This window comes from Protopterus annectens, chromosome 2.part1 (assembly GCF_019279795.1).
Source record: "Protopterus annectens isolate FY-2018-M chromosome 2.part1, PAN1.0, whole genome shotgun sequence".
Classification (NCBI taxonomy): domain Eukaryota; kingdom Metazoa; phylum Chordata; order Ceratodontiformes; family Protopteridae; genus Protopterus; species Protopterus annectens.
In genome coordinates, this window is record NC_056729.1 from 120,557,382 (window position 1) to 120,572,333 (window position 14,952).

Consider the following 14,952-nt stretch of genomic DNA (forward strand, 5'->3'; position numbering starts at 1 on the left):
AAAGGGCAACAACATCAATATTACCAGCAACTGGTCTGTGGTGGATTCACAGCACCATGGAACACACTCCTACTAACTCTTGTGTACTTTAAAATGTGCTGTATTACAAGACTTACTGAACTAAAGTGGTAACTCTGTGACCTGCTCCTGTCAGTAGAACTTACAAGACTTATAATCTTTAACTGCAAGGGAAGAAAAGAAAAAGGAAAAATAACACAAGATGTAAAGGCGATGAAATAAATGATGCAATGTGGAAATCTGAAAAAAGAAATAAAAGTAGAAAGTGGACATACTAAAGGGGAATTAAGAAAAAGAGATTATGTTGGGTATTTATGCAACATGAAGGAAGGGGCAGGTGGGGTAGAAGAAGTGATTTCTTCCCATCATTGGGCAATATGGGCTGTGTTAGATGATAATGAAGAATTAATAACAGAAAGAAAATGAATATAATGGCTAGCAGTGGATATAAGTAAAAAAAAAAGAAATGAAGCAGGAAGGTAGTAGACTATGGAAAAAGTACATAAAAGCTGGAAATAATGGTGGGTAATGTTTTAAAAGAATATAAAAATACTTTTGGGAAGTGGAGAGAAGAGGGCAATGAAATAAAGTGGAATATGAAAACATTTCCAAAGATTGTGAGAAAATAATGGAAGAATGAAGAAATGTAGTAACAGAAACTGAAAAAAAAATGTATTAGAAAGATGAAAAAATAAGATAATGTTGTATAGACAATTTTTAAAGAGAAATAAGGAAGAAGTGTCACACATTTTAAGAAAGGAGGTAGAAAGAATGGAAGGTAAGTCTGATAGAATAATAGATAAGAGTGTGATATTAAAATCTGAACAAGAAGAAATTATGGAGAGAGAGGGCAGAAAATGTTGTATAAACAATATATAAGAAGGAAGAAGTTGAAAGGGGCAGGTGGAAGGCAAAAAAAAAACCTTTGACAGGGCAAAATGTAAGTTAGAAGAAAGAATTGAAATTAAAGAATTGGAAGATGCATTAAAAGAGAGAAGGGAGAATCAGCAAGACTTGTTTGGTTTAAGATGTCAATATTATTAGGTGAGGAAAATAAGGGAAAATGACATACGTCTGGAAATACTAAATGAGTGGTTTGAGGAAGGAGTAAAAGTTGAAAAGATATGTCCTAAGGGGATTAAATTTATAAGGGAGAAAGATGACAAAATATTATAAGAGCAGGAGAATAACAACACTTAGGGAATATGGGTAATAAAATCTGTATGAAAGTAATAGAAAAAGTATTATGAGCTGTCTTCAGTAAGAGTTATGGTGAATGGTTAGTTAGGAAAAAAAATAAAATTTGATAAAGGAGTGAAAGAACGGTGTACAATGAGTATGTGTTTATTGGTGCTAGGACACATAGTACAGCATGGGGGTTGTGGGGTTGGCATAAAGGGGCTGAGGGATGGCATAATGTTAAAAAATGTTAAGGTGTTTACCCTCCAGTCACAATGTGCAGGGTTTGATTCTGAAATGGGATAATTGGCTAGACTTAACATGGACCACAAGGGCAGTTAACCTATTACTAAGCTATGAACATACCAAATACAATAATACAAACCTGGAATGAAATAAACAGGATGAGAAATGGAAAAAGGTCTAATAATACATGTATGTCTTTCATACACAGATGATTTTGTTATTGTAACAGAAAATAAAGTATAGATGAGAGGAGTTGTGACAAGGATAGAAAGAGGGTTAAGTACAACTGGATTAAGACTAATGTTTAATAGGTTAAAAAGAAAAGGATTTTTTTTAAATGAAAAGATAAATTTTAGTATGTTTTACTAGAAATGAAATAAATATATCACGAATCAGGTTAGGTAAAGGTAGAAAAAGTAATAGAACAATGGGAAAAAATTTAGATTAAATAAAGATGTTAGTTGGCAAAAAGCTTTCTATTTATCATTTAAACAGGCGGTGTATATGTTAAATTTATATATATATATATATGTATATATATATATATATATATACATAGGGGAAGTTGGAATATATGTGAAGTGTAATATGTTTACTTCAAAATTGGAAAAAGAATTATTAAAGTTCTTTTCAGTTTTATTTGGGGATTAAGACTCAGTCGAGGTAGATGGGAATGGTATATAATAAAAAAGAAGGAGTTCTAAATTTTAAAAATTCAATTGTATATTTGGCAACTATACACATTATGATTATTGAAATATGATGGAGAAGAAAGGTAGCATGATAGTGAAAATATTGTATGTGAAATATGGAGAAATGGAAACAATGAAAGGAAAAGAACATGAGTAAAAAGGGGAAATGATGAAAGAAAGAAACAAACCAACACAAAATCCTATACTTATAAGATGAAGTTAAAGAAAATTTAGACTGATACAATTTAAAAAGATAGAAATGAAAGCATGATACCAGAGAAATACTCTTTAGCATATCCATCATTAGAATGAGTTTAAAAAGGCCATTAAAACATAAAGGAACGATTTGACATTTTATATAAAGCTTTTTGTGGAGATTATTATTAGATAAGTTGTCTGCATAAAGTAGTATGAAATATAGCGCTCTGGAGGAGACAAAGTATGAAGATTGCAATGAGGAAACGACAAAGCATTATTTTTGGATTATAAAAAGAATGAACACTTTTGGAAAACATTTCAAAACAATTATAAGTGGGAAGGTTCTTGAAATATAAACATGTTTATATTCATATTGGAAATATGAAAACAAGTGTGATGTTGACAGACAACATAGGATATTGATGATAATAGTGTGAGTAATGTGGGAAAGAATATGTGATGGATGTAATAAAAATAGGAATTATGAATATCAATTGGTTGAAAGAGAAAAATGTTTCTGGAGAAAAGAAGGGGAGATAGAATGAAAGATATCAATGTTTGTGAAACTAAATATATAAAATATGACAAATATTGAAAATATTATAAATACCTTAAGTGTTTTGAATACTGAAGGAATATAAATAGAATAGAAAGGGTGTGATATATTAGGATGTATATATAATAAAGCAACCCCCAATTTTTTCGGTAACTGCCATGAGATCTTTTACATCCACCTGTGTAAACAGCAACTATGACAGATGGGGCCTTGGATTAGCATCTCATCAAAGGAAGGCACACTCAGGAATGCAATACCTCCCTTATGGTGCACTACAGTGCTAGAAATGGAAAATTAAAATGTGGCTGCCTGGTGTACCTACTGAAGGCTGTGTTACTGTAAATTATACTGACATGTGTAACATTTTTGTGTACTGATAATATGGAACATATTATTGCATGCTTCTGTTTTGTATGTGTGACACTTGTAAGTGCATAAAATTGTGTTATTCCAAGCAAGGAAATTGTTTTACCTATACATATAGCAATGCTTGCAAGTGCAAAATTCCAGATGTTTGTGCATCTTCACATAAATTTGAGGAGCAAAAAAAGGTCCGCTTATGCTTGAGGACCAAAACAAAACAAAACAAAGCAAACACTTTTTATCATTTATATACTGTTTTGCCCTGATGGTAAATTCAGTATCTGTGCAAACAACTTAAGGCACCCCTTACATTCTGAGCTTGTTGCAGCTGCATCTCCCAGCCCCAGCTATGCCTCTGTTGGTATGCACATCTAATCAACATAAACAATGCTCAGAGTAATTCACACTGTATCAAGGCTGGGAGAAGAGAAGACTATTCATATTATACAGACATTATAAACAAAATGTTTGGACACTGTGATATGTTTATAAATAGATTACTGAACATGCTTTAAAATAGCAGGTCTAGGAGTGTTATTTTGAAAATACCTGACAGTAAATCCTTTAAGGCTGATATAAGATTAAGAATTAAAAATGTTTCACATGCCAATAGAGGGACTCTGTGTTCATGCAACTAAAGTCAATATTTACTTTTTAATGTTTTTGACCCGCATGCTTTCCAATCATCAAGGTCCTGCCATCTGCTTTCTCCCTTTTATTCTCCATAGGACTTTTCAACACAATCCCCTGCAACATTGTAGGTGCTGCAGTGTGAGCTGAGTGATGAATTGTCATACAGGCAGTCATGAAGGGTGAATGTTTCTCCCCTTGCCCTATGTTCTACTTTACTTGACAGCTTAATATATGTGGACATCCACAATGCCGCCCCATTGATCTGAGCACTCTGCTACATCTCTGATGATCCACCCATTCCTGCATCTTCTTTTTACCACTAACAGCCTGTCATGCAATGAAATGGATTACTTTGTTGGGTTAGTTGGTATCAACCAATCAGTTCAACATCCTTTACAGACTCCTCGAAGCCCAGAGTCACTAATGGACTTTAGATTATCTACTTCTCAGTCAGTGGGTTTATCCTTCTATGTCAAACAGTAAGAGAAGAAAACTTAGTTTTATAATGTATAATATATATAACTTGTGGAACTTACCTGCAATGTAGGAGAGTTCTTTTCGAGGTCACCCCAGCTAAGTACCCAGACTTGATCATGCGACTTATCATAGTGGAGTTTTACTGGGGTTGGATCTGTGTTCACAACCTGTATAGAAAAAATAGTAAATAACTAATGTGACAGGAAATGCCTATTAGCACATCAGCTGCACTGAAATATGACCTAGTTTAAATGTACTTTTAAATTACATAAATGACACCTCTTGTTTGCATATATAATTACAATAATATAGTATGATTCTGTTTAACTTAGACAATACAAAAATATGTAACTGACATATATTGTTGCAAATCTTACTGACCAGAATGCATGCAGAATGCTGGAAGTATCATGCAGAATGGTAAGCCAGGAAGGAGGAATTATAGCTGGACACTATAAAGGAGGAGTCAGGCAAGGCACAGTGAACAATCCTTGCAACTTCATGCAGAGACAATGTAGCTGAATCCAGCAGACCATTTTTTTTTAGGACCCTAGTGTCAGATGCTGTTTTATAAGAAGAAACAGATGAGTTACTGGTATGCACAGGGTTGCCATGGTTAGTCAGGATATCCAGGCCAAACTAGGAGTGGTGATGGAGTAGAGGGAAATGAGCGTGTCACCACTAGAAGGGTTGAAGGTGTAGAGGGCTGCACTAATTGGAAAACTGTACCATGGATGTGAGGCAAGGGAATCTAATCACTGACAGAGTCCTGGAATAGGAGGCTAATTGCTATTATCAATAACTGGTTGTTGAAAGGTAGAATCCATGAGTAATGGTGCTAATGTAGAAGAGAAGGTAGTTACATGACTTCTTCCACTGACTACCCTGGATGATCGAAATCAGAGAGCACTGATCATTACTACTAAAAGGTTTGAAAATAAGAATAGTGAGTGCTCAGCAAGGGGCTTCAGTCTGTGGGAGGTGGGAAAATAACAATGTCAAATAAATAAAGGGAGGTGGAGATGGTCCTGCAGATTCAGCCAACACTATGGAAAAATAAGGGATTCCACAATGCTGATGATGTGTCAGTCATCACTAGTACAGAGTAGGTGACTTTGCTGATGCATGCGTCTATTTAGCCGTCCTGTTCAGTGAGATGTGACTCTCTGGTATGGCAGCCTGAGTGGAAGTATGAGGTGCAGGTTTGCCAGATAGACTGTGTTAATGGATTCCCTGACATAGTCTACCAGTTGTCAAAACACAAATGGCCAGCACAAATTGGGTGAACCACCAATAATTATTTATTGTAAAAACAATGACTGGGAAAAATGCTGCAGAATATTACAAACCAGTTTTGACAAATGCCTTCTTCAGTGTAAACACAAGTGAAAATAAAAATACCATCCACAGTAGCACCTAAATACACAGAACAAGACATCCTCCCTACCTTTCACCAATTATAACATATCATTTAAACCTGGAGGGAACAAAGCCCCTAATTTAATTATCCAAAACTTTTCTTTTTTATTCAATATATTGTGCCAACCTAATTTATTACTTCCTTTAACAATAATACGATCAATAGCTGTAAATCTAAACTTGGCAGTGGGTCATTGCAAAACATGCCTATATAAAGCATTAGACATTCTTTGACAATGAATGCCAGTGAAATGCTCAGAAATATGAATCTTAAATTGTATAGAATTTGTCCTACATAAAATGTGGAACACTGACATTCAGCCAAATAAATCACCCATTCTGAAATACAATTAACAAAACAATTAATATTGAATACCACAGATGTATTAACAAAGGAAAAATGTTTGATTTTCATAACATGTTGACAAGCAGTGCAGTGTCCACAAGGGAAATATTCAATTAAAGGTATTCCTTCCATAGACTGTTGTACTCTATTATCAGTAGGCAAAGACTTTTTAAAATGATTCAAATTTTTTTTTATATTTTTCCCTTTTCTGTATGTAAATTGACATTGTAGGGGTAACATCTGACACAAATTTTTACCTGTCAAAAGAATATCCCAGTGTTTAACAGCTGATAAAACTGTCTAGAATTAGCACCAAAAGTTGTAATGAAACATATGTGATGGCCATCCTTAGAACATATATTGTACCTCAACAAAGTTGATCTATCCACAGTCTGGGCAAAACATTGGGCCTGATGTATAATAGTATCCTTATATCCCCTAGCATGAAATCTATCAGTCAATTCCTTATTATTTTTGTGCATATAATCTGAAGATGAGCATATTCTTTTGACCCTTAAAAACTGGGACTTAGGAATATTGTTGACAATGTAAGATGGATGGCAGCTGTCTGCCGCCAATAGACTATTGTATTCAGTAGCCTTTCTGAATAAAGTAGTATTTAATGTACCGTCAGGTTGTTTACTAGCCACCACATCAAGAAAAGAAATGTGTTGAACATCAAAGTAAATAGTAAAATATAGACCCCATTTGTTTTTGTTTAAATACTGAACAAATTCTTTTAAATATATAATGTCAGATTTCCATACCAACCGTCATCTAAATAATGGCTCCATATATTCATTTCTGGCAAAAAATATTAAGTGTTACATCATATATCAGTTGCTCCTCTATAAACCCCATGAACAAGTCAGCATAAATGGGGCAAAAGATGCCCCCATAGCCATCCCTTTAAATTGGAGATAATCCCCATTAAAGTAAAAGACATTTTTTGTCAAGACTTGTTCTGTTAAACATAACAGGAAGGTATTAAACCCAGGTTCATAAATACACATACAATTTAACCAAAAATCAATGGTTGGAAGCCTACCTAATGAGGTATATTTGTGTATAAAGCTCTAATATCAAGGGTGCGCATATACCAAGATGCATCCAATTGTGTATCCGCCAATATGTTTAAAAATTCAGTAGTATCTCATATTCTAGCATGAACTCCTACTAATAAAGGCTTCAGATACTTAGTTAGAAACCCAGATAATGGTTCTGTTAAAGAAGCATGACCCAACACAATTGGCCTTCCTGGAGGATTTGTAAGATTTTTATAAACTTTAGAGATCATGTAAAACTGTTGTGGCTGAGGATCAACAACCGTCAAATAATGTACTATATTCCTAGTATTAATATAATCTTCAAAAGCTATAGACAAAAAAGAATCTATCTCCTTTTTGAAGTGTAAAGTAGGGTCTAATACCATCTTCTGATAAAACTGTGCATCTGATAATTGACTAATAGCCTTCTGCACGTTTCCCAATCCCACAGGACTACTGCACCCCCCTTAGCAGCATTATTTATAACCACTTTGTGGTTATTTTTTAAAGATGCTAATGCCTGATATTGTTCAGGGATCTAATTTCTCCTCAAAACCAACTTATAATCAAAATTAAAATGCAATTCTTTTAAAACCTTTTGTTGAATGATAGACACATATTTATTCATTGGTGGGTGAAAAGTAGATGGTCTAAATGTAAACTGTGTTTCATTCTGAGCATTATCATTCTGAAAATATAACATTAAATTCAGTTTCCTACAAAAAATAAAAGATCATTAACAAAAACATTTTCAGTCACCATATGTGTTGGAACAAAACCCATAGACATGATCTTCTCAAAGTTGATGACCACAAATTCTGCTCTGAAACTATGAAATTGTAAGCAGTTTGCTTCAGTTAATTGGCCACACAATGAGTGCTGCAAAGCTTCAGCCATGATTGCAAATGCATTTATGAAGCCAAGATATCCTTGCAGCTTCATAAAGTGATGTTGGCACTGCACCCCAGTGCCACCAACACCTGCTGATGGTACCCCTAATAGCTTACACATGGAACAGCTGTCCCCTTCACCCTGCCCTAGGTATAGCCCTCATGAAGTAGCTGCTCATCTGATAAAACATTAATTTTGCAGCCATAATTCTGTAGTAATGGTCATGCAGGGTAGCTATAAAGGCAGCTGTATCAGGAAACCTCTGTCCTGCTGATATGGTTGCTTTCTGTATTTCTGACAGGTAGAATCACTGCACAGTAGGCAGCACTTTAATATGTAGGTCCTTGTAAGATAGTGCCCATCCTAGGTGGGGAATCTCTGGCCAGTGCACCTATCTGATGTATGCTGTAGGGTACGGGCACTTTCAAAATGCTCTTCTTGCATAGTATCTTCCTCACTGTTAGGTGCCAGATAAAGACCATCACTGTTCTATTGTGTGTGTGTGTGTGTGTATACATACGCATATGTCTGTGTATATGCTTGAGCATCCACTTGTGTCCATCTGTATAGCCTACATGTTTAAGTGTAAGTTTGCATCTGTTATTTTCTGTACGTACTTTGTCCCCGTTACAACAGATCTTTTCCCTGCCTAATCATAAAACTGATAAGCCAAAATTACTGATTGTATAATTTTTATTTGACGTGTGTCTCCCATTGCCCCTCTCCACTCTCCCCAGATTACTAGGCACAATGCATACAGCTGTGTTTTCTGAAAGGTGCTGACAAAGACATTTCACTGCGCTTCAAACCTTTCACACATGACTCTTTTTTGAATTGCACTCTAGTCATATTTCTTGATGATATGGCTCTTTGCTGCCTCTAGTGCAAAGTGTAAAGATTTCTTATAAATCTCTGTTATGCATGATACACTCAAGTGTCAAAGTTATTCCTCTTCACATAAAATTTTTAAATATAGGAAAACATTATAGCACTTTTTACATATTTTACCTCATGATTTTTTAGTCTATAACTGCAATATGTTTACATAGTTAGCTGAGGGCTAAGGTTAAAATTAAGAAACAAATCTAATAGCAAATAGTTGAATAACAGCTTGGGTTAAAACCATAGAAATTAAATAAGCTTAGAAAATTCTGAGCCTTAAAAATCTACAGCATTACAATATTGTCAGCTTTATAATCTGTATGAATGACTATTGTCAGGTCGGAGCACGTATGACTATACACCTTTATACAACAGTTAGTTTTTTTATTTGATTTTTCACTGATAAACAACTGCATGAATCAGGTGGCAACTCAAACCTTAGTGCACACATTTTGAGAGTGATACAGCCTGGGAGTACTTTTTGTTTTTTTAGATTTACAAAACATTCCAGAATGTTGCCGATTACACTGAACATACATTTTAAATAATGGGTCTGAAAGCTATTAAATCACATCACAAAAGATACAGTCCTCTCTCTGTTGGCTGTGAGATCAAGAAACTGTGAATCAGAAAATGTTTATCTGTTTGTCAAGGAGAGTACCAGCTGGCTAATTAAATGAACCTAATTCAAACTAATGATGCTGATCCTCAAGGTAATGCACTAATGACTAGCTGAAGTTGCAGATGACACTTAAGAACACTCCTGGGGTGTTCATGCAAGCATCCTCTGTATCCCTACATAATTCACTTCTCTTCCTGAGAGCACCTAATGAGAATATTTGTTTACTGAGGATTTTTGTTTGTTCACACTCTGCACAATTAAGCCTCACCAGTCTACTTTTATGTTTTAAAACCTGCCCTGGCAAGCCTGACTCAGCTGGTTACTGTTCTCCAGACTTGGAATTATGGGGAAGCCATCATAAGGAGAATGTCTCAAAGGCTGTTGTAGCACAATAACAGAGTGCCCTAACTATCTTAGCTCTTTGTACAGTACAAAGCTATTACCTTATAATGACAGAATTAAAAAAAAGTTATAGGAACAAAACGCACAGCTAATCTGGAGTAGTTCTATTATTTTTATTCAAGTGGCCATTTTATTGCTTTCTTTACATAAGAATGACTATATTTCAAAAATGCAAGTGACTTTGAATTACCACTGAGATGATATATAATACAGCAACTTTTCAGATGAAGAACTAACATACTGTATGCCACTTGAAGTTACCTGTCATTCAATATTTCATACATTAAACTATTTGACATTTCAGTTTATAACAGTGCTCTACCTGAAGGCTAATATATACTCTTTGTTTTCCACCATGTATCAATCACATTTAATGATGGACTAAAAAATATCCTTCCAGTTCCCTGCATGGTTAGTGACAGCAAACTGTAGATAAACTGGTAAGAGATAAGAGAAAGTTGCCTTATACCTGATATTACTTTGTGATACATTACCTTTAGATGAAAAGCAATGGTGCACTGATTTTTATACTCTGTGTCTACCATTTTTGACGTCTATGAATTCCAAAACAATATGCTCTCAGGATAAGACAATGTGCTGAGTCACCACTCTTCTATGAATGCTTGTGAGTTCACTTTGAGTCTTGCAATGAGAATAAAAAATGTTTTGGACCTGGGAGCATATCCCATGGACTTAATAAGCTATACTCAATTAAGAACTAAGCAAGGAAAGGCGTTAAACAGAAAGAGGAAAAAGATATAGAAACAAAGAAATTAAAGTAATCATATATTAATGACTGCTAAAATCAAATGTAATGGTGTAGGTAAACCGTTCCTCCAAGAAAACTATCATATAAAAAGTAATAGGCAAAGGAGGCAACGGAACACAGCAGTAAAAATCCAAAGTATTTATTCCAAAGACAGATAGGTGAGCACTTTTGCAGCCAAAGCCACTTCATCAGACAAACAAAATGCATAACTGTAGTACTTTTAAATAAGAAATAGCCAACCACAGATCAACAACAATTAAGGACAATTAACATTTAAAAAGATATAACAGTTCAAAATACAATTAAAAAAAATATGCTTTAAAATCCAGTAAAAGCACCAATATATGCACAAATAAACATGATAATAGTATTATCTGATTAAAGGTCTATTAACTAGAATGGAGAAATTTTGTCATTTAGACCCTTCCCCATGTTCACCTTCATCCTGATTATCCAGTCAAGTTCCTTACTCTCTACCTTGTTTCTGTTTGAACCCCCCCGTTGCCCACTCTAACAACTTCTATAACCTTAAAGTCATAATGTGTTTGGATAGAACAGTGTTGTCAGCCTTTCTAGAAATGTTATAGACATGTTCTCTCATCCTGTCCCGCAGCCTGCATGTAGTCATTCCAATATAACATGAGTGGCATAGTGTACAATAAGCTAGGTAAACAAGGTCCGTTGTATTACAGCTGGCACTAGCTTTAAAACATATCCTTTTCCTCATATCTGGGTGTACAAAACTTGCCCCACTATCTATTAGATGGCAATAACTGTGGGTTTTGCATGGATGTGTACCTATGGAAGATTGTATAGTAGCATCCGTATCATATCTAGGATGACACAGCATCTTCTTAAGAGATGTATTGTTTTTATATGTGTAACTAGGAACCTTCCCTACTATAGAACCCACTCTCTCATTGGTCATAAGTATATTCCAATATTTAGAGTAACAAGACAGGTGTTGAGAATATCAGGATTAACAGCTGATGATTCTTCTTTTGGTAGTGAGCTAGATGCACTTGAACAAAGATTTATGAACAGGGGCTATGACAGGAAAGAGGTTGGAATGGTAGCAACTAATATAAATGGACTAAGGTCACATGAAGGAAAACCATATTTTTCTGCACCATCCAAGTTCCCTAAGGAAAGAACAGACAGGAATAATGGTCTGAAGATACCTGTAACTTATGCCAGTAACATCAGGCTATTACAGGACATCTACTCTAAACAATGGAAGTTTCAAAACATGGGCCTCATACGATTGCCACCATATGAGCGAGGTTTGAAGCAACAAATAAATAATAAAAAAGAAAAAAAAAGAAAAACTTGCCTAAATGCTCCCCACACCCCCGCTACTTAAATATAGCAACTCCAAGATCGCACTTCAGTGCAGAAAAGGGAAATCTTCCCATTCTGCACTGTATGGAGCAATTTGTTTTAACCTTCAAACTTGTAAAAATTCGATCATATGGTGTCTTTCATGTGACATTCAAACTTTTACAAGTTCGAGGTTATAATAGGAACCTAAAAATAGTACTAGGGCACTGGATTATGTGGAGATATAGGGCACTATGCACTTTTATAATTGAGATCATTGATGAGTAAAGAAATATATTGTTTCCAGTGGTGTGATGTCTGCCCTAGATAAAATGACCAGTAAAAGCATACCACAAAATAAATTTCCCACGGAGTCTGATAATTAATAAAATAAGAAATCTCAAATTTTTGTGCAGTGTTCATTGAGGTAAAATAATGCAACGGACATATCACATGAGGATGTGCAAAATGCCCACAGGGATGACTAACTGTCAAAGCTTGTTAATAAGCATTAGTTGTTTAATAGTGGTTCCTTCTTTTTTTTTTGCATCTTCCAAATCTTTGGCCCAAATTTTCCCTTTCTGTAGGAAAAAAAATGTGCTCAGTCAAAATGCTGTCTTACTAATGTACACACACACACACACACACACACACACACACACACACACACACACACACACACACACACACATACACACATATATATATATATATATATATATATATATATATATATATATATATATATATATGAATCTATGTTAGAAGTTCCAGATTTCAGAAACTCGAAATACATATGATATGACTGAGTTTCTGAAAACTTAGACTTCAAAAACACAACAAAAATCCACCTTTTTTCCTATGTTTTGTAGAGGGCAAGCCTCCCCTGCACTCCCCATTTGGGGACTGTGCCCTCAACACCACCTGCATAGCATATATACCAACTCCTAGAAAGAACTACAGTAGGGAAAAGGGTAAATTCCCAAATCTTCACTGTAACATAATCTCCACTGAAAAGCTTCTAGTTTTAAGAAACTCAATCACATGCTGTCTACCATGTCAATTTTGACTTTCTGAAAACTTGAACTTCTGAAAGGGCCCCATACATATATATACACATATATATATATATATATATATATATATATATATATATATATATATATATATATGTGTAGATAAATATATATATATATATATATATATATATATATATATGTGTGTGTGTGTGTGTGTAAATATGTGTGTCTGTGTGTGTGTGTGTGTGTGTGTGTGTGTGTGTGTGTGTGTGTGTGTGTGTGTGTGTGTGTGTGTGTGTGTGTATATATGTATTTTTTTTTTCATTAGATGTATGGTTGGGTTACGTGCATATGTGTACTTAGTTGTTTACTGGTTTTGGGGGGGTATAATTAGGGCTAGAGTATGTGTGTATGTGTTTGGAAGTGTTTAATGTTTTTTTTTGGGGGGGTTGAGAAATCGCTGTTCTGTGGTTTTGACATTTTCAGCTTTCGCTGAAAATGTGTCAATGAAACATCATTTGCTGTTTTCAGCATACAGTGTTTCAATATAGACCCATATATATATATATATATATATATATATATATATATATATATATATATATATATATACACACATATGTGTACATAGCTATTTCAGAAGCTCAAAGTTTCAAAACTTCGAACTTCAAATGACCGAGACCATAAGATCAAAGTTTTGAAACTTCGAAAAACTAATAAAAAAAAATAAAAACAACAATTTTTTTTTTATATCTTTGCAAGGGGAGCTTGCCACACTGTACCTCCTACACCCCCTGTTAATTAAATATATCCACTCCAAGATTGCAATACTGTGAGGAAAATGGTAAATATATCATTCCAGACTGTACGGCGATCTCTGTTCAAAACGTTCTAACTTTCAAAACTTCGACCTTATGGTGTCAGCCTTTTGAAGTTTCAAGTTTTGAAACTTTGAGCTTCAGAAGGGATCCATATATATATATATATATATATATATATATATATATATATATATATATATATGTATACACACACACACACACACACACACACACACACACACACCTACATATAAATGTTCATGAAATGCCAACATTTGTACAAGCAGTTCTTCAACTTAAATGCATTTGTGCCAACGGTTATAACAATGCAATTTCTGTTTATTAGTAGAATCTTTGGTTCTACTTTTATACTGGAGTCATTAATCTAGAGAAATTAACCGCTTTCTATAATGCATTGACTATCTCATATTCTTAGTATTCCTACAGCAAGAACTGATCATATAAACATCTAAGTTATTGCCTGAAATCACTCATCACTATATATTTTTCTGTTCTTGTAAAGCTGTGAGAAAGGTTTATTTAAAATATGTAAGGGATGGCAGTTGCTAGCACATTTCAGGAAAATGTCATTATTTTTATATCTATAGGTAGTAGCAGATAGTTTTCTAACCAACTGTTTGAAAGTAACACCTAGATAATGTCTAGCAAATAAATTAGCTGTAAAAGTAAAGGTATTTCCCAAATAATGGTAAAGTCATAAACAAACCATGTTAAGAGTTGTTGCATCACCTGTGCATGCCAACCAGCAATCATCCAAGCAATGCTTCCTGTCTAAAACATGTTTATGAAAAGGATCAGATGAACTAGCTTCTAGCCAATGGCTTTAAAAAAACATCGCATGAATAAACTGGCACAAACAGGTGTAAATTTAGATCCCATTTGCTGTGCCTCTGTTGCAAAAAGCAACCCTCATTAAAGAAAAAAGAAAAAAAACATTCCTGGTTAACACCATCCTTAACAAATATACCAAACATTATGAAAAAATGGTGTGTATAATTTAGAACACAACCAAAATACCAGAGTGATGTGTGA

The 14,952-nt window shown here is 34.5% G+C and overlaps 1 protein-coding gene across 2 annotated transcripts in view; it reads right to left on the reverse strand.

Moving 5' to 3' along the window:
- Positions 1-14,952, reverse strand: part of FSTL5 (follistatin like 5) — a 3,739,468-nt gene that overhangs the window by 260,793 nt on the left and 3,463,723 nt on the right. For both annotated transcript variants that reach the window (XM_044062069.1, XM_044062068.1), the window contains one exon: positions 4,422-4,529. In XM_044062069.1, coding sequence (XP_043918004.1) covers positions 4,422-4,529 — 108 coding nt within the window. The remainder of the gene's footprint in view (positions 1-4,421; positions 4,530-14,952) is intronic.